This window comes from Penicillium antarcticum (assembly GCF_028974205.1).
Source record: "Penicillium antarcticum strain IBT 31339 chromosome Unknown utg000009l_segment0_segment0, whole genome shotgun sequence".
Classification (NCBI taxonomy): Eukaryota; Fungi; Ascomycota; class Eurotiomycetes; order Eurotiales; family Aspergillaceae; genus Penicillium; species Penicillium antarcticum.
In genome coordinates, this window is record NW_026695307.1 from 1616719 (window position 1) to 1635434 (window position 18716).

At 51.4% G+C, this 18716-nt stretch overlaps 7 protein-coding genes across 7 annotated transcripts; 3 read left to right on the forward strand and 4 right to left on the reverse strand.

The window, feature by feature from the left end:
• Positions 1-155: 155 nt before the first annotated feature.
• N7508_008976 (flavin monoamine oxidase family protein) lies at positions 156-1901 on the reverse strand (the record flags this gene model as incomplete). Its single annotated transcript, XM_058467039.1, has 4 exons — positions 156-1102; positions 1161-1549; positions 1656-1693; positions 1779-1901. The coding sequence occupies 4 exons, from the start codon at positions 1899-1901 to the stop codon at positions 156-158; spliced, it is 1497 nt and encodes a 498-aa protein (XP_058314885.1).
• A 561-nt stretch (positions 1902-2462) lies between these two features.
• N7508_008977 (uncharacterized protein) lies at positions 2463-3329 on the reverse strand (the record flags this gene model as incomplete). The annotated part of the gene is made up of 1 exon (XM_058467040.1): positions 2463-3329. One exon carries the CDS (start codon positions 3327-3329, stop codon positions 2463-2465), a length of 867 nt encoding a protein of 288 aa, XP_058314886.1.
• A 1381-nt stretch (positions 3330-4710) lies between these two features.
• Positions 4711-6765, reverse strand: N7508_008978 (T6SS phospholipase effector Tle1-like catalytic domain-containing protein; the record flags this gene model as incomplete). Its single annotated transcript, XM_058467041.1, has 2 exons — positions 4711-6624; positions 6676-6765. 2 exons carry the CDS (start codon positions 6763-6765, stop codon positions 4711-4713), a joined length of 2004 nt encoding a protein of 667 aa, XP_058314887.1.
• Positions 6766-9495: 2730 nt separating this feature from the next.
• Positions 9496-12948, forward strand: N7508_008979 (peroxidase/cytochrome P450 family protein; the record flags this gene model as incomplete). Its single annotated transcript, XM_058467042.1, has 3 exons — positions 9496-9986; positions 10046-10287; positions 10343-12948. The coding sequence occupies 3 exons, from the start codon at positions 9496-9498 to the stop codon at positions 12946-12948; spliced, it is 3339 nt and encodes a 1112-aa protein (XP_058314888.1).
• A 642-nt stretch (positions 12949-13590) lies between these two features.
• On the forward strand, positions 13591-14362 carry N7508_008980 (anthrone oxygenase family protein; the record flags this gene model as incomplete). The annotated part of the gene is made up of 2 exons (XM_058467043.1): positions 13591-13651; positions 13800-14362. The coding sequence occupies 2 exons, from the start codon at positions 13591-13593 to the stop codon at positions 14360-14362; spliced, it is 624 nt and encodes a 207-aa protein (XP_058314889.1).
• A 238-nt stretch (positions 14363-14600) lies between these two features.
• Positions 14601-16161, reverse strand: N7508_008981 (pex2/pex10/pex12 family protein; the record flags this gene model as incomplete). The annotated part of the gene is made up of 3 exons (XM_058467044.1): positions 14601-15473; positions 15524-15787; positions 15853-16161. The coding sequence occupies 3 exons, from the start codon at positions 16159-16161 to the stop codon at positions 14601-14603; spliced, it is 1446 nt and encodes a 481-aa protein (XP_058314890.1).
• A 966-nt stretch (positions 16162-17127) lies between these two features.
• On the forward strand, positions 17128-18606 carry N7508_008982 (acid phosphatase PHOa; the record flags this gene model as incomplete). Its single annotated transcript, XM_058467045.1, has 3 exons — positions 17128-17313; positions 17371-17432; positions 17490-18606. The coding sequence occupies 3 exons, from the start codon at positions 17128-17130 to the stop codon at positions 18604-18606; spliced, it is 1365 nt and encodes a 454-aa protein (XP_058314891.1).
• Between the last annotated feature and the right edge of the window lie 110 nt (positions 18607-18716).

Here is an 18716-nt window from a genome sequence, read left to right on the forward strand (position 1 = left end):
GTACATGTAATATCTTGTAGATGTGTATAGAAGAAGTTAGTTTGCCACCCGATCTACCCTATACTTCCAACTCCCATCTCCCAAACTAAATACTCTCCCTATGTACAGTAATGCTTCATACACACCTCTCAACTCTGTTCCAAACCATAACTACTTTATTTACAACCCCCAGAAGGCTGCTCATCCCCAACACCACCAATTGCACCCACAACCTGCAATCCCCTCGCCTCACAAATCTCCCTAGCAATCCTCTCCCCACTCCAATAAGCCCCAGTAGTAGTCCCAAGCGCAACAAAGGGCGCAGTATGCTCGCCAGCAAACCACAAGCCCCTTGCACTTCCACTCCCAACCCCATTTCTCAAACACTCAATATCCTGATCCGCCGCCGCAACCCCAATTTGGAAGTTACAATACGACCCATGACCCGCATACTCATCCTTCTGCCACTGCGTCGCGAGCAAAGCGGATGGTATACAATCCGCCAATGTGGGATCGTATCCCGGGAGTCGGGAGTAGAATGGTTCCAATGTTTTGATCAGTGTGTCCGTGTACTCTGGCGATGACGGCGCCAGGTGGGCAATGGAGTTGATGATTTCTGCACCACTTTCACCGTAGGTGTAAAACAAAAGCGTTGGATGCGCTGTAGAAGACGGGAGAGATGCCATACTCAGGCATTCTTGGTTCCACTCTGCGGTCTCGTGGTGCGGCGTGTAAGATGGTTCAAGAAACTGGGCGAAGACTGTACTTTTCTCGGTGTTGTTGTGCCACCATGCTTGCGGGAATGTGATGTAGACTTTTTCGAGTCTTCCGTAGGAGATGTTGTTGATTGCTTCTAGGAGGCGGGGTGGGAGCCCTGGGGTGAAGGCTGTTGTGTTTTGTTTTAGCCAGCCTAGGGGGCAGGTCACGACTACCTCATCGAAGGTGTAGATTTTGTTCGTGGTTGTGGTCACTGTTACTCGGTGCCGCGTTGGGGATTTATCATCGCGTTCGGGTGCGTTGATGTTTATGACTGGCGAGTTGAGATGGATGTTGGCGTTTGCTTTTGCGTTCTTTGAGACGTGCTCTAGGATTCGTCTGTATGTTGACGCCACGACGAAGTTGCCTGCGGGTATTATGTTAGCGATATAACACCGTAATCCAACCAGAAACTGTATACATACTCCCATCAACACATTCCTCCAAGCGGAAGAATCGCAGACTCTGGCGTTCAATCGGTTCACCGACATATGCACCCCAGAGCTTGGACGCATCAAGGGCAAGTTCCTTCTCTGTATCTGAGAGATCAGATTGCCCAACTCTTTCGCCGAAAAAGTCAAATAGACTCTTCTCAGCGGGGATACTATCACCATGCCGATTACTATATTCAAAGGCCTCAGAGATGGTAGTCCAGACAAAGCCCTCAACTTTACTAGTAACAGTCTCATCAATCAACTGCCCCTCACGAGAAAACTTGATATTTCCACCCTCGGGATCATGCACAATAGTTCCCGTCGCCTTAGCGATATCCATAATGGGGTTCTCCCCGGCGCCATGGATCCAATTTGGACCTCTAGTGATAGTATAGTCAGCTTCAAATTTCCAGTGGACAAGCCAAGTACATGGGCTTGTATACTTGGCATCGCACGATAACATGTGCAGGGGCAGAAGTTACATACAGGTCAACCACATGGGAACCAACCGATGATTGGTGCACCTAAGCGACAAAAAGCAAAGTGCGTTAGTTCGTGCAGCTCTGGGATTTACTGCAGGTGATACAGTAGATAGTTTACTGTACATACTCGTCCGCCAATGCGCTCTCTTGCTTCTAGGATCGTTACTCGGGCTCCGTTTTGGAGGAGGATATCGGCGCAACGAAGGCCTGAGAGGCCTGCGCCGATGATGCCGATGTGAGGTTGTGACATTGTATGAAAGAGTTTGAGTGAGGAACTGAAATTTCGAGATCTTGCGAATAACATGGAAACTCTTGAACCTGAAGTTGAAGATTTGCGCTGTCAGAGGATTTGATTGGCTTATCAGACCTTATCTGGTCCACATTTACTTGCATGCAGTAGTCTACAGGGTACACTCGAGTACAGGTCAGATTGGAAATTGAAGCTCAATTGCATTGAGTTGGATAGATACGTTTAATCAAGGAGAGGCGAATTATGGCCAGCATAATCGAAACAGGAACATGCGCTTGGTAAAATCCGCCGCAGCGGGGAATGGGAAACAAGAAACAGCATAAATCGCCGTAGAACTCCTGGGCGAAAGCGCTTTTTGAAAACAAAGACCGAGAGGTTATGTACGGGTCGGAGGTAAAAGAAGGGTATCAAGGAAGTTTAGAGAATGGGATAGAGCGCCACAAAACAGAAAGGCAGGATTGGGCAGTAGAGATCAACTCCAAAACAATGCGCGCGTGTAATTGAATGGAATGATTGGAGTCGCGGACGTGGATAGATCAAGATGGGGTTGTAGATGCCCATTTAATCCTCCCAAATGGTCTCTAGGTCGAGATCCTGTCGTCGTTCGGCGCCGCATACACTCCACCGCTTCCGCTTATCGCTGCGAGGTGCGTATGTGCCGGTTCCTCCGCGCATTGTGGTGAAGTTACCAGGCGCATCAGGTGCTCCGCGCCGTCGGTTCGCATTGCTGGCCGCGTCGGCTGCATCTGCCGCGGCTTTCAATTCGGCAATGCGATCCTCTTCCAGAGCCTCATTCTCGGCATCTGGGATATCGGGAATTGTTTCCAAGGACGAAATGCTGGGACTTCGAGAGCGCAAGCTGGTGGGGGTCGAGGGCACGGAGACCGACGAGACTGAGGAGGCAGAATTCACGGGGTATGACTCGTTGTACTTGGAGCCAAGCACGGGCGAGGGATGCAAGGAGGGGGAGCCGCCGGGGGGCTGTAGATGAAGGGGAGAAGTCGGACGCAGACGACTGATGCGGGGGAACGTCTGCGCCATGAGGACAGGAGAGCCGGACTGTGAGGAGGGAGATCGGGGGGCTGTTTCGAGCTCTGCGTTCTCTGAGATAGTCTCGGAGATGTTCAGAGAACCCATGCGAGCCTCGATGTGATCTTCAGAGCGCATCTGCAGCCTTTTTGTATCGACGGGTGCCCCGCGACCGTTGATAAAGATATGCCGACCCCGGGAATCCAGCCCCGGGGAGGAATAGGCGCGCGTCATAGACGGCATACCTGGGATCCCCGCCAGTGAACGAGAGCGGAGATGCGATCGGGCCAAAGGGGATCGGGTCCGAGGTGGTGCCGGTGGTTCGGAAAGCGATAAAGTGACCATGACGTCCTCCTTTTCTGAACCGGAGTCGGGTTCGCGCAAGCGCATTCGCTCCATGTCGAAGATTTCAGGGGTAAAAAAACCTACCCTCGCATCATGACATGGGAAAATCAGAGCAAATGGCAGAACCTGCCTGCCAAAGGTGAAATGAAAAGGGGGAGTGATGAGGTCAAAGATGTGGAAGGGGGGAGAAAAAAAGGTTGAGGCCCAGAGCCAATCCCGCCCGGATCTCCCGATGATCTTCTCAGCCTCTTCACAGCAGATTCTTCACTTGTTTCGTCGTCAATCCCTTTTAGCCTTTTAAGTTTACATTTGCCCAGTCCGTAGATTTCCCTCACTCTATTCAAACCCGGAGAGTTTTTGGTTCTCCTATCATTTGCCTCCGTTATACTATATCCCGGCCTATAGTTCGGCACTATTCTTAGTATCTGTTGACGTCCTCTACTGCCCGGTCCTGTTTCGGCCCAAATGATCGTGGCATCATTCATAAACAGGCCCAAGATTCGTAAACCTGTGGATCGCGAATGTGTGCTCACTTCACAGGGGAAAATATATCCCAATTTTCACCCAAGCCTTCACTGGTGATTTTAACTATACACAAAGTTTTTGAGTCCCATGCATGACTCTAAGTCAATGATTTGAATACATACTTTACCTGTTAACTGCAGTATCTACATGCACGTAAACATCTTAGTGCCCACTCTTACCCACATTAGCCGTTGGGCCTTAATAGACTCAAACCCAAGAGCATGTTCTAGACTCAATCCACAGTGTATCCACGGATATCCTCTTTATTGTCTCACTTCTGTTTTATGTTGCATTCGGGGTTTGGGTCTAGGATGTATAAACGTAAATAAGACAATAAGAAAGGCACTAGTAGATTCATCTACGGACACGCCGAAGTACGTACTCCATGCTCGGTCGTTTGATTCGACCTCCGAACATTCGGTCAGTCTCTGCTACGTCTACTATACAACTGTCGAAACTGATTCGCCGAGCACGCTGTGCGCCAAGAGACTAATAAATTGACGGTAAACGGGTTTCGATCTGAACTGCAGAATTCTAGACAGCTCTAGGGGACTCTAGGCTCGAAGATACAGGTGTAAATTAGATGTAGGTACCTACAGTCATAGACCGTAAGTCCTTTTATGTTTCGACCCTTAGATAATCTGCATACTTGAACCGAGACACTCGAAACATCAGAAACAAAGAAAAAGAGAGGCCAAGGTAGGCAAAAACAATGCATGAAACGGCATACTCGTTGGGAGGCGTAAAAATTGTTTAGTACTTCATAGAAACGAATACAAATTGATGACGACTGTTCTTTCATTTCATACAAACTTTCCTCCAAAGTAATTACCTATTAGACAGTATAAAAAAGTGCCAGAGTGAAGGCGAATAGAAAAAGACACAAAACCAAAGTAAAAACAGGGATATCTTAGGACACAGGGTTGGTCTTCTGACCGTTTGTCTCGTTATTCTCTTCACCTTCCTTACACTTAGAAACCTCCTTGCGGATGTAAGTTTCACGCACAGGATCGCCCTCATTCCTGCAAACCACCCACTCACCCATACCATACTCGACAGGCGCAACACGAATACCACGACCACCGCCACCAATAATCACATTACCGGGACGATACGTCTCGTTGGCCTGCATACGACGGATAGCAGAAACATGAATTTCGGCATTGGAAGGCACATCACGCACCTCACCACGAGGTAGTGGCCAGCTAATAGGCTTCCACGATCCATCAGCCTGCAAGTCCATACGACGGAACGGCAACCACTCCATGATGCGCCACGTAATAACGGACATGGCAGGGATGCCCTGGTTAAACATGAGACAATCATGCATCAGACCCTTAGTGCTGGAGGTATGCAGTGCATGCCAGAAGTCCCGGCTAGCAGCCGTACGCTCTTTCTCATCAGGCGCAGTACGGAACATGTTAGGATCCTCGTTATGGTCCTCGACACATCGACTGGGCCGGCGTGCATTGATTTCCTCCCGTATTGGAGTGTAGTTGCCCTGGTACTCCTCCAGACACTGGAACTGCTTCATCTTGCGCTCGTCCAGTTCGAGACCGGCCTTGTGCGCCTCCTGGGTCATCCAGACTAGAGGCGCATGGCTGAGTGCCCACAACTCGCCGTCGTGCAGCTTCCAGCCTCCGCCGATGTCTGCGTGGCAGCCTGGGAACCAGATCTCCTGGATGTCTTGGTCGTCTTCGTCGTCGCTGGATTCGTCTCCTGGGATGTGCACGGAGAGCACGTTCGAGTGTCCACTTTGGCAAGATTCCTTGCTGCGCACTGAGTGTAGATCGTCCATTGACGCCTTTGGCACGGCGAGGCTGCGTCGCGGGGATGGTGCGCGGTATGCGTGTGGCTGCATGGTGCCGGTCTCACTTCCTGCGCGAGAAGTTTGTTGGGAGTTTTGGTGCGAGTGCTGCGCGCTGTGATAGTACGACTCTCCCGCGTTAGGTCCCCATCCGGGCACTTGGGGTTCAGGCTCGGCAGCCCTATTGTCTTGCTTCTCTTCTTCGGAATTGTCGTTGAGACGGATGGATGGGACAGCCTCCGGGAGTTCATCAGTCTTGCCGTCCTTTTCTTCTTTATGGTCCTGGTGGAAAAGGTGCAGATGATGCTGGGCATCACGGTGACGCTCCATGTGGCCCTCAAGCGGATTTTTGGGTAGATGGTGGCGATGACGGTGGTGTTTCTGTCCACGAGGCCGAGGGCCAGAGATTAGATCCTGACGGAACTTGGCGCGACGCTCGTCAATACCCACAGCATGGCGGATCACCTTGGCTGAACTGCGTGCTGTGTAGGGGAACTTTGTGCGCTGCATCCACGCGGACTCGAACCGCGGCACACTGTTTACAGTATCAAACAGACCCATGAAACGGATACGCGAGATAGGACGACTGAATGTCTCACGGAAGGCCTTCATATACGCGAAGAGTTTCTTCTTCTCTTCGCGCTCTTCTTCCGTGTCGTCGGACCGCTGCTGCCATTTCGCGAATGTTTTCCACGCGAAACGGACCAGTTCTTCGTTTCCGGCTTCAAGCAGACCGATATAGTCGAGCATCTCGGCCAAGAATCGCGCGATATACGAGCCGCGACTGAAGCCAATGAAGAAGATGTCGTCGCCTGGGGAATAGTATCGCATCAAGAACTTGTACCCACCCATTACATGCTCATCAAAGGAGGACCCGACCGCCGAGTCCTTGGCCTTTTGATACGCAGACTTGATACGCTGGATGCGGCCATGACTGGAAAGCGACTTGGATGTCACATATGTGCCAATACCAGGCTGGTAGTAATGGTACTGGTGGCTTTTGCTGCGGTCGAGCATCTGCAACTTGTCAATACCGCTTCAAGGCTCTTGGCCCTGTGTCTCACTTACGCGAAAAATCTTGAGCACATTGCTGTCGGACTCATCACCGGCAAACTTATTTCCCGTACCATCAAAACAGAGCACGAACTGCTTTGGCATGCCTGACGGCCCTTGATGATGTCCGTAACCGTGTGCCATGATGCCGACGAAAAAAATTCTTCAGTCGGTCAGAGTTGTTCCAACTTCAGGCACTAATATTCAGCGCAGAGGAAACTAATATAACAGACAGGAAAAGGGAGGAAAATCAAGCCTGTGAAGAGCACTCCGCAGATACAACTGAATACAGCCAATTACACGAATCAGCAGTCTACGTCGGCCCCAGCAGGGAGGGGCGGGCTGGCAGCATAAGAGTGTTTAACCCACTAGTCGATCGCTGCAGCTTTGCCAAAGAATACGTCAAGCTGGCGTGGGCTGACGGGCGGGCCCCGGCCTGGCACATTCTAATCACAGATCTTGTGTTACACAGTGGTATTGCGGTTAGGATTTGCTCCGGGGATGGACACTCCTACATATTTAGCGTGTCCAAAACCATGAGTCGAATTCGTTCCGTTACACAGGACGGAGCTCAAGCTTATCTGTAGGGGTGCATACCATCTAACGGAGATGCACTAGATATCATTGCTTGATCGTGTCACTTGCAAACTGGACTTACCCTGACTCGAGACAGTCTGCACGAGGAATGCCCGGCCCGGACCTGCGCAATAGTGTAAGAATGGAAATTCTATGATACCATACATGTAAGAAAGACATGACATTTACGAGAGGTACGGGGCTGAAAAGACAAAAAGCAAAAAGGGAGACGTGCAGATTTTACAACCCTTTTGTTGCTACGCGACAATTGGACCCATCTGCTCATCGGGATTTGGCCTATGAGCACAGCGCAGATGGGAGCCGATCTGTCTTGGTGTTCGGGATATTACTGTCGATCATTCTCCAAGCCTCTGAGCGCGTGTTGGCCACCAATAGATTGAGGAGTGTCGTAAGGAGGCAAGTGTTCCTCCGCGATGGTTCCGCCGTCAGCGATTGGGTCTAACCCTTGCAACCCCTACTAGTAGCTCTTGCTGTAAGATGTCTTGAACCGTGACCCGCCTATCTCTTGAGAGTTGTATTCACAAAGTTTGGATCAAATAGTGACACGGACCGGGCATCAGACTTTGATACCTGCTGACTGAGGTCATTGAGATCAAGATCTTGCACATGCAGAAACTGGGATTCAGGAGGTTCTCCGAGAATGCGCTAAATCCCAGTTGAAAAAGTTTGGACCCGGATGGCTGGAAATTGTGGGTCGGGCTCCAGCGCTCAATAACCTATGGTATACTAATGTATCAAGTAGAAGATTGCATGCCAAAAAAGGGGGTGTAGACAAGATCTCAGATGCTTTACCCAAAGTGACTAATGTAGTTATGCTTACTGGAGATGCACCTCGGGAGTTGCCGTGTACCCCGGAGAGGCAAATGGTTGACCCGTGGTTCCTTTGTTTGTTTGTGTTTGTCTGGACTCAACTTCCACGGCATCTCTTCTTCTCTCAACAGTTTACAATATTTTCTTCTTTGCTTTTTCAAGGGGTACACTTCCTGGAATTCCGAGCAAAGCGCCACGAGCAGAGGGAGACCCTGAAGGTGGGGTTCAGCTGGACGATACATCACAATCTGAATGATCCCTGACGATGACTGGCAGATCCAGCTGCCAATGACAGAGGACACATTGTGGTTCGTGGTGTAAGCGGCCCGTTCGCCACTCGACAGACTAAAAATCCATAGTCAGTGGGCGAACGGGTGGGCCATGACGATCTTACAAAACAAAACCTTGATACGGCTGTGTATATCCTTATTTCCGATAACAACTTGTTCTGTCATATCCTCGACCTTGCGTCTGCATGATGGCCTATGCTCAAGGCCTATTCACCAGAGGCGGATTGATCTCGGTGAAAAGATCAAACACAGGGTGTGACAGCACCCTCCTCCAGACAGGGTCAGCCAGCCACCGTTTTTTAGCGACTGCCACATCTGATCGGGGGGATACAGCGAGCGAAGACCTCCGGCAGACACTCCCCACTTCGTGTCGATTTAGCTCGATCTTGAGATCCCCAGTGTGGAGCTTCGACTTCCACGCGGGAACTTTGTTCCTTGTAGTACACCGCTGCTTATGCATTGCAGAGATCACATTAATTGGTCTGTAGGGATATCTCTCCCTTGGAAGGATTGTGACGCATGCGCTGATCTTCTCTCTCGGCTTGTTCAGCTTACCTAGCTCAGCTTGGATACCCTGCATGTACTGTGGACATACGATACTATGCCGGTTCTCAGATGGGACTTGTACATCTACAGCTGTGTATAGACAGCCCGTGTCCAATCGCCTGCCCCGCCCCCTTTCTCAGGAACATAGACGTCCACTGGCCGTCATGCAAGATGATCAATTACTGCGTTCAGACCTTTCATCATCGTGTCCCCACCGACCTGCCCCCACTGTGCCTCTTTTGGATGCATTGAGCTTGTATCACGCGGGGCATGTAATCGTACTCCTGAGCCTGGCTCAGGTCTGGAAGATCGGTCTCTCCGTCAATCAGATCCAGTCCCTGCAGTCAATCAACTATTGGTGATAACAAATCCGCCACCTTTTGTTGCTCCACAGTCCTGCAGCTGACTTGCGTAGCCCGCGCTCATTTTTAAATGCTTCGAGCTCCGTCGCGCGACTAATTCCTTTTCTTCCTCACCTAATCTGGCCCACGGTAGCCATCTCTGACTCTTTTGATACCTAATTTTTTCGTTTTTGTTTCTGTGATACCTTTGTTGTTTTGTTTTTTTGTTTTTGTCAGAGTCCATATTCACAATGTTGAGAAGAATCTCTACCCAATTCAAGCGGTCGTCCAAGGACAATGGCGACAGCGAGCCCAAGAGCGCAGAGAAAACCAACAAGCGTTTCTCAAAGGTTTCCCCCACACGCAAATCCACTTCCAACCAGGAGGAGACCCACGCCGTGAAGCGCGCTGAGGTTGTCGCAACCTTCGAGAAATTTGCGCAGGCCATTCACGCCTCGAATGAGCCTCTGCCGAACCAGACCGGTGACGGCACCTTCCTGAAGCACGACCAGTCTTCCGGTCTGATCAATGACATCAAGTCGCTCGGTTTCCGCGATGTGAACACTGTCAAGGATCTCGTCAAGAGCAAGGCCTCCGGCGAGCTTGTTGATGACAAGACCTATCTCATGGAGCGCATCATCCAGATGGTCGCTGATCTACCCGGTAACTCCAAGAACCGTACCGAGCTCACCAATGTCTTCTTGGATGAGCTATGGAACTCAATTCCTCACCCACCTCTTTCGTAAGGGTTCACCAATTGGAGACCACATTTTTACAATTGCGCGCTAACACTGGGAAAAGTTACATGGGCGACGAGTTCAAATACCGCTCTGCTGATGGCTCAAACAATAACCCTACTCTCCCTTGGCTTGGAGCTGCTAACACCGCATACTGCCGTACTATTCCTCCCCTCACCATCCAGCCCTCTGGACTTCCTGATGCCGGCCTGATTTTCGATACCCTGTTTGCCCGTCAGGAGTTTACTCCTCACCCCAACGGAGTTTCCAGTGTCTTCTTTGACTGGGCTTCTCTGATTATCCACGGTAGGTCTGCTTCGTTGAACATTAACATTCACACGCTAATGCGCTAGCTCCATAGATATTTTCCAGACCGATTACCGTCAACAGCACCTGAACAAGACCTCTGCCTACCTGGACCTCTCCATTCTCTATGGCGATGTCAAGGAGCAGCAGGATCTGATCCGTTCCCACCAGGACGGGCGCCTGAAGCCTGATTGCTTCTCCGAGGGTCGTCTGCAGGCCCTTCCCGCTGCTTGTGGTGTTCTTCTGGTTATGCTGAACCGTTTCCACAACCACATTGTTGAGCAGCTCGCTGAGATCAACGAGAACGGTCGCTTCAGCAAGCCCCGCCCTGGTATGTCTGAGGAGGACACAAAGGCCGCCTGGGTGAAGCGTGATGAGGACCTGTTCCAGACCGGTCGTCTGATCACTTGCGGTCTATACATCAACATCACTCTGTACGACTACCTCCGCACCATTGTCAACCTGAACCGCACCAACTCTACGTGGTGCCTGGACCCCCGTGCTCAGATGGAGAAGGCTGGTGCCACTCCGTCTGGTCTCGGTAACCAGTGCTCTGTCGAGTTCAACCTGGCCTACCGCTGGCACTCCACCATCAGTCAGGGAGACGAGAAGTGGATCGAGCAGATCTACTACGACCTTATGGGTAAGCCTGCCGAGGAGGTCACCATGCCTGAGCTGCTCATGGGTATGAAGAAGGTCGAGGGTAGACTCGATACCGACCCCTCCAAGCGCGAGTTCGCCGGTCTCAAGCGTGGCGAGGGTGGCTTTTTCAAGGATGAGGAGCTTGTCAGCATTCTGTCTCACGCTACCGAAGATGTTGCCAGCTCTTTCGGACCCCGCAACGTGCCCAAGGCACTGCGTTCCATTGAGATTCTCGGTATTGAGGCTTCCCGTAGATGGAACGTGGGTTCCCTCAACGAGTTCCGCAAGCACTTCGGCCTGAAGACTTACGACACTTTCGAGGAGGTCAACTCCAACCCCGAGATTGCCGATACTCTCCGTCACCTGTACGAGCACCCCGACTACATTGAGTTGTACCCCGGTATCGTCTCCGAGGAGGCCAAGGAGCCCATGATTCCCGGTGTTGGTATCGCCCCTACCTACACTATTTCCCGTGCTGTGTTGTCTGACGCCGTCGCCCTTGTCCGTGGTGACCGTCACTACACCGTTGACTACAACCCCCGTAACTTAACCAATTGGGGTTACAACGAGTGCCGCTACGACCTCAACATTAACCAGGGTTGTGTCTTTTACAAGCTTGCTACCCGCGCGTTCCCCAACTACTACAAGCCCGACTCCATCTACGCCCACTACCCCATGACCATCCCCAAGGAGAACCGCAACATCATGAAGAACCTCGGCCGTGAGCAGGACTACTCTTGGGACAAGCCCGCCTTCATTGAGCCCCGTGTCAACCTGGTTTCTCACCAGAACGCCAAGCTGCTCCTCGAAAATCAGAAGGACTTCCAGCCCAGCTGGGGCCGCTCCATGAGCGAGCTTTTCGGCAAAGGTGAGTTCGGCGCCGAGCAGCGTGAGGCCATTGGCAAGGCCCTCAATACTGAGGAGTTCCCCAAGCTCGTCAAGAAGTTCTACGAGGATGTCACCGAGCGTCTGATTGCCGAGAAGGGCGGCCAGCTGGGCAAGATCAACCAGATCGATATCACCCGTGATGTCGGTAACCTGGCCCACGTCCACTTTGCTTCCACCATCTTCGGTCTCCCTCTGAAGACCGAGGAGAATCCCCGCGGTCTCTTCACCGAGCACGAGATGTACATGATCCTTTCGACCATTTTCACGGCTCTCTTCTTCGACGTCGATGCTCCCCGCTCGTACTCCCTGAACCGTGCCGCCTCCGCCGTCTCCAGCCAGCTCGGCTCCGTCGTCGAGGCCACTGTCAAGGCTGACACCACCAGCGGCCTCTTCTCCGGCATCATGGACAGCTTCCGTCCCCACGACAACGCTCTCCGTGAGTTCGGCACGGACGCCATCCGCCGCATGAAGGAAGCTGGCTCAAGTGCCTCAGACATCACCTGGTCCGCCATCATCCCCACCATCGTCGGCATGGTCCCCAACCAAGGCCAGGTCTTCACCCAGATCATCGAGTACTACACCGCACCCGAGAACAAGGCCCACCTGGCCGAGATCAACCGTCTGGCCAAGGAGGACTCCGCTGAATCCGATGAGAAGCTGTACCGCTACTGCCTGGAGGCTATCCGTCTGAATGGCACCTTCGGTGCCTTCCGTGAGGCCAAGGTCCCCGTCACCGTCGAGGAGAATGGCAAGATCTACGGCATCCAGGTCGGCCAACAGGTGTTCGCCTCCTTCGTCGAGGCAAACCACGACGCCGGTGTCTTCCCCGAGCCAAACGAGGTCCGTCTCGACCGTCCCCTTGACTCCTACATCAATCACGGCCAGGGTCCTACCACCGGCTTCGGCGAGCAGATCACCAAGATTGCTCTCGTCGCTATGCTGCGCGTCGTTGGTCGTCTGCAGAACCTGCGCCGCGCTGCTGGTGCCCAGGGTCAGCTCAAGAAGATCCCTCAGGAGGGTGGCTACTACAACTACCTCCGTGGCGATGGTACTGCCTACTGCCCCTTCCCCATGTCGCTTAAGCTTCACTGGGACGGTCCCTTCGAGAAGAAGAAGCCTGCTTCCTCCTAGGCCGGTTCTCTGGTTGAGGTTTAGTTTGCGGTGTAGTCAGACTTGTTTGACTGTGTCCGCCCAAACGTCATAGTTGGCGATGTGCAATGTTATGTGGATGTAATACCCCTGGGGTTGGCTATGAATTCATGTTGCCTTGACTTTTTTTTTGTTGCTTTCGGGGGCTATTTAGTCGCCAGGATATCCAGAAACCGTTGCTTTTTGTTTATAGTATAAGGTAGAGATCATGAATCGTTCCCTGTTCTCAATTTTCTCTTAATATAGTAAAATCCCGACGTAAAAGTAATGTGGCTCCAAACGTCCGTCACGCCAACCTCGGACAGCTCGGCGATCTCCAAACCCTGGATATGAGCTCCCCACCACGCACATCCTGCCAGCTCTCCATATGTCCGATTATTTTTAGAGATCCAGGTGAGTAAAGGAGCACTTGACTGTCAAAATCCGTGAAAAGCTGATATGCAAATTAAAAAACTTGCGAGTCGAATTGCCCGCAAAACCCGAAACCCGCAGAGCCCGGCTCTAGAGCCGACGTCATACAATCCGGAATGTCCATGGCATGACCAACCCACCCTATACATTATATTCTTGCAACATACTTATCCAGTGAACCATTTCAAAAAAAACCAAAACAAACCACTCAAAATGACTACAGATGTCCGAATCGCCCAAGCTATTGGGACTATCGGTTGCGCCGCTGCAGCAGGTATTTACATCAATCCCCTCTAGGGATATCGTCATATCCCATATCCCCCCTCATAACCTACTACCAGCTATACACACTCAGCCCTCTATATCTATACTCATACTACACATTTGCATATACATAAACTTACAAAAAAAAAAAAAAACAGGTGGAATGGCAACCCTTTCAATAATAAGCATCCCAAATCTCGCCCTCCCACCACGACACCCAAGCAACAAAACCCTAACACAGGACACAACACCCGGAACAGCAGCAGCCCACATAACACACCAATGGCTCGACCTCTACGACCGAGGTAAAAAGATCTTTCCAGGCCTCGCAGGGGCAGCATCGTTAGCAAACCTATATGCAATGTGGTCACTACGTGATAGTCCGGCGCCAGCGCCTGCGATTGTCGGATCGAGCTGGTCGGGTATATATGCCGTTGCTGTTGTTGTTACTATGTCTATTGCGCCGTATACTTTTCTTGTTATGGGCAAGACTAATGGGCGGTTGAGGAACCATGCTGTGCGTGGTGATGGGATTGAGAGTGAGGGGACTGAGGGCATGGTTGTTGGTGCTAAGGAGGAGGCGAAGTGGGGGAAGGAGGATGAGGAAATCCCTGCTTTGCTTAAGAAATGGGCGAAGTTGAATTTGATTCGGGCGGTTTTCCCGCTTGTTGGGGCTGGGGTTGGGTTTTATGCTGCTGTTAATTCTTGGGTTCTTCCGTAAGGGAATGGATGTTCTGAGATGGGGATTGTTGCTCTGCTGTATACGTGTGGAGTTAATATTTTGTATGATTATACGCTTGTTTTGTTAAATTGATTCGGGTATCGTTCGTTTCTATTGGTATGAGTGCGCTATGTACTGCGGCTGGCTCGGGGGCTATATAAACATGTAGAGAAGGGGGTGGTTTGTAGGTGCTCTCAGTGGACATGGAGATGACAAGCTTTGGATATTATGGCTGTAATTATGTCGACACTGGCTTGGTATCCCCGTCTGTTTCCAAGGTTTGTTCGTCTTCCTTCTCAATGGTAGACCATTGGCTTGAGTGCTGGAGGGACTCATCGGCAGTGATCTCCTCCAACGGGCTGGACTTCTCAGGGCTCTCGCGATCGTGGTCGATCTCACGGGTCTGATCCTGCTCCTCGTCCATAGCAAACCCGACAATCTTCCCTGTACCGGGCTGCGAGCGGGCTTCTTCAAGTACATCACCATTCCAAGGCTGGCACTTCTTGACAACTTCACCACAACGGAGACAAACCCATCCTTGGCCCTCTTCGCCTTCGAGTTTCTGCACGATGCAAACGAAACAGTAGATGCAACCACATGGAACCGTCTCATATGGATTGGTAATATCTGTCTGGGCAGATCCAGCAATGCCACCTGATGTGGACGCTGCCATGACATCTGTTTCAGTCGTCGAGGTTGGATTCTGGTCACGGTAGCAAATGGCACAAGTGCGTTCCGGGAGGAAGGCCAGCTCCCCTTGCTTTTCGGATGGCTCATCATCATCATCACCGCTTGACTTGACAGAAGACATCATCTTTCGCCAAGCGCGAGAAATCCACCGTCGCCAGCGACTGATTCCAACAAGAGGAAGAAGGAAAAGCAGGAATTCAGTAAACGCATGCCACACAAGTTGTCGGTTCAGGTATTCAAATGACACTTCCCGACTGGCTTGTGCAGACGGTGGAGTAAGGCGAATGCGGAGGATGCGATCAACCAGGGTGCGGTATCGGCCGTTCACAAGAAACACAAGGAAAGAGACAAAGGCAGCGATCGAGTGGGAGGTGGAAATTAAGTCCGTTAGTCGGGACAGCATGCGAATATCCTGCGATGGCTTGGTGACTGTTAGTATAGTATGATCAATAGAGCACTGGAGTGACTAACCTCATCGTAGCCGCCTTCTTGTCCGATCAACCAACTCTCCCACTTGTCCCAGACATATCGCCCTCCAACTGTCAATAAGCCGTAGACGCTCTTCTGCCATTTTGTTGGAGATGAGTAGACCGGTCCCTTGCTGCGACTGTCGGTGTACTGGAGGCCTTGCAGAGCCGCACCATATGACGCATTGTGGTCCCATATTGATAGCTTGAAGAGAATCGCCCGCAACGCGAACAGAATCTCATGCGACCAATCTTCCCGCATCTGAGGCTATTGGAATTGTCAGCCGCCGTCGCCATAATGCCTCGGCATAGTACCCGACTGCTCGAACATACCCCGAAGTATTTGAGGGCATCCCCGACTTGACCCTTCATCAAGCCGAGCAGCTCCTCATCCAGCAATTCGGCATCCACCTGTCCCACCCGGAATGCAGGTTTCGTGCCATCTCGCCCATTGATAGAATTCCATATCCGCCATCCAGAGCTCGGTAATCGATTCAACGGGTATGGAAGACGCTGGACGGTGGCCGGGCTGATCGGAGCCGCCCGCTGTCGAGCTGCATTGCGGGCGCGCGCTTCGGCCTCGCGTTGACGACGACGTTGAAGAACTCGCTCTTGTGCGGCGGCGAAGTTGGTTGAGCTCATCGTGAGATCATGGCGTGTAGATAAGAGAGAAGGCACGGGGAAATGGGCGGAGTTCATTCACGCTCGGTTCCCCAGACGGAGACCAGCCGAGGCATCTCACGTGACTGTATATCTCGGTCATGTAACAATCAAGTCTTGGTGTTGGTATAGCGGCAGATGGAGTAAGCATGGAGAATCGGAGAATTGGGAGTTTTATATCGGACAATTAGAGGTTCTCATCGATCTGGAGGACCTTTGGCGTTTGATCGGCTCTCCGTGTGGACGCCGAATGGAGATACATTTTCAACTACTGGTGAACACTCCACCTTGTTCACCCCTGGGAGAGTTAAAAAGCTTCGTTGGTTCACGAAGATACACACTATGAACATTGGACGTTGACTCATCGGTAAAACGGGATAAAACGGGGAGGAATTAGTCTGAAAGGCGTAAGATTGAGAGTTAACCCTAGTAAGCTTAGAAGGATCATCATCAAGAAAATACAACTCTTCGGCAATAGGAAGCCAAGCCCCGATCTGTACTTCCCGAGCTCGAGTGAAGTTATTCCCAGAAAGCTGCCAGCCCTGTAAGGCAGACATCCACCCACGGGAGAAACAAGCATTAGCCTGGGTCTTGGAGGATTGACAGGGACGAATTGGATGGACCAACCAGAGAGCTCCATTAGACCATGTGCTGCTGCATCTATACCCTCTCATAACAGTCAACACGGAAGGTACCTGTATGATACTGGTCAAAGGCTCAGAGACACGATGGACCACTGACAAGACGAGTGAACCTCAAGTACTTATCAAGTATGCTTTGTTCAAAGTCTACCATGTCACACGTACTGCATCATCCGCCAGATTTATCGTTGTGCTTTAAAAAGACCTTTGACAGGATTCTCCTCTTCCTTTTTCTTTTCCTCTCTCACCTTCTTCACAATTGTTCCCTCTTCCACCGTGGTATTGACTTCCACTGACATTCATCAAAATGAAGGCTATCATCGCGATTGTCCTGGCCACGGTAATTTCGGCCATGGCTCAGGTCGCCACTGTCTCTGAGCCTGCTCTTTCCGAAATTCATGCTGCGGCCGCTACCATCAAGCCCCAGGTGACCACCTCTGACGTGAAGGGACTGGTGTTTGATCGCTTCTACCAGGTCTGGTTGGAGAACATTGTACGCGACACCGCAATCCATGAACCCCAAGAAACATTGCAACTGACATTTTTTTAGGACTTCGAGGACTCTGCTGCGGACGAGAACATGAAATGGCTCGCATCCCAAGGAATCCTTCTGTGAGCAGATGCCTCCAATGAAGCATGAATTATAATGTGATCACTAATTTGTCTTAGGACCAACTTCTATGCTGTCACCCATCCTTCTGAGCCCAACTACTGCGCCGCCGCCGGCGGTGACACTTTCGGAATGGACAATGACGACTTCAAGCAGATGCCCGCCAACATCTCTTCTATTGCCGATCTCCTTGCCACCAAGAAGATCTCCTGGGCTGAGTATCAGGAGCACATCCCTCATGCTGGCTTTCAGGGAATGAACTATTCCAACCAGGAAACTCAAGCCCATGACTACGTCCGCAAGCATAACCCCCTGGTTCTCTACGACACCGTTGTCTCCGACGAAGGACGTGCACGTTCGATCAAAAGCTTCGATGACTTCGAGAACGACCTCAAGGACAAGAAGCTTCCTCAGTGGGCTTTTATTACCCCGAACATGACCAACGATGCCCATGACACCAACATCACCTTTGCCGCCAAGTGGGAGCGTCCCTGGCTGGCTAACCTGCTCAAGAACGAGTACTTCATGAAGGATACTGTCGTCCTTCTGACCTTCGATGAAGATCAGCACTACGAGCATGACAACCGAATCTTCAGCGTGCTTGTCGGTGGTGCCATTCCGGAACACCTCCAAGGTACAACCGACGACACTTTCTACACTCACTATTCGAGCATCGCCACTGTCTCTGCTAACTGGGGCCTCCCATCTTTGGGTCGCTGGGATTGCGGTGCCAACATCTTCGATATCGTGGCCAACAAGACTGGATACGTCAATTACCACGTCGACAAGACTCACCTGAGCCTCAACCAGACCTACCCTGGTCCCATGTCCATTGGTGATAAAGAGACTGGTCTTACCTCCACCTTCTTGGCTGAGTGGCCCATTCCTCTCACAAACGGTGACTGCTCGGCTGGCCATGGTATCTTAGATATTGTCAAGAAGACTTACGGCAATCTGACTGCGACCTACAACTACACCAGCCCCTACCCCTGGGACTCCAAGCACAATTACAACGTGAAGGTCACTGCTACTCGCAAGACTAACAGCGCCTCCTCTTCCAACGAGAAGAATGTGACATCTGTTCCTACTGCCCACACGGGCACCGGATTTGCTGCCACAGTTCCCAGCTCGACTGTTGTTCTGGCAGCTGCTCTGGCAGCTTACTTCCTGTTCTAATATTTTGACGTACTCAAAGCTTCCAAGAGGTGCTTTTGGTGTTAAGTCCACGCAGACTCTGACATCGGTTCGAGTGACCAGAGAAGAACGAGTCCTCACAACCGCGAAAA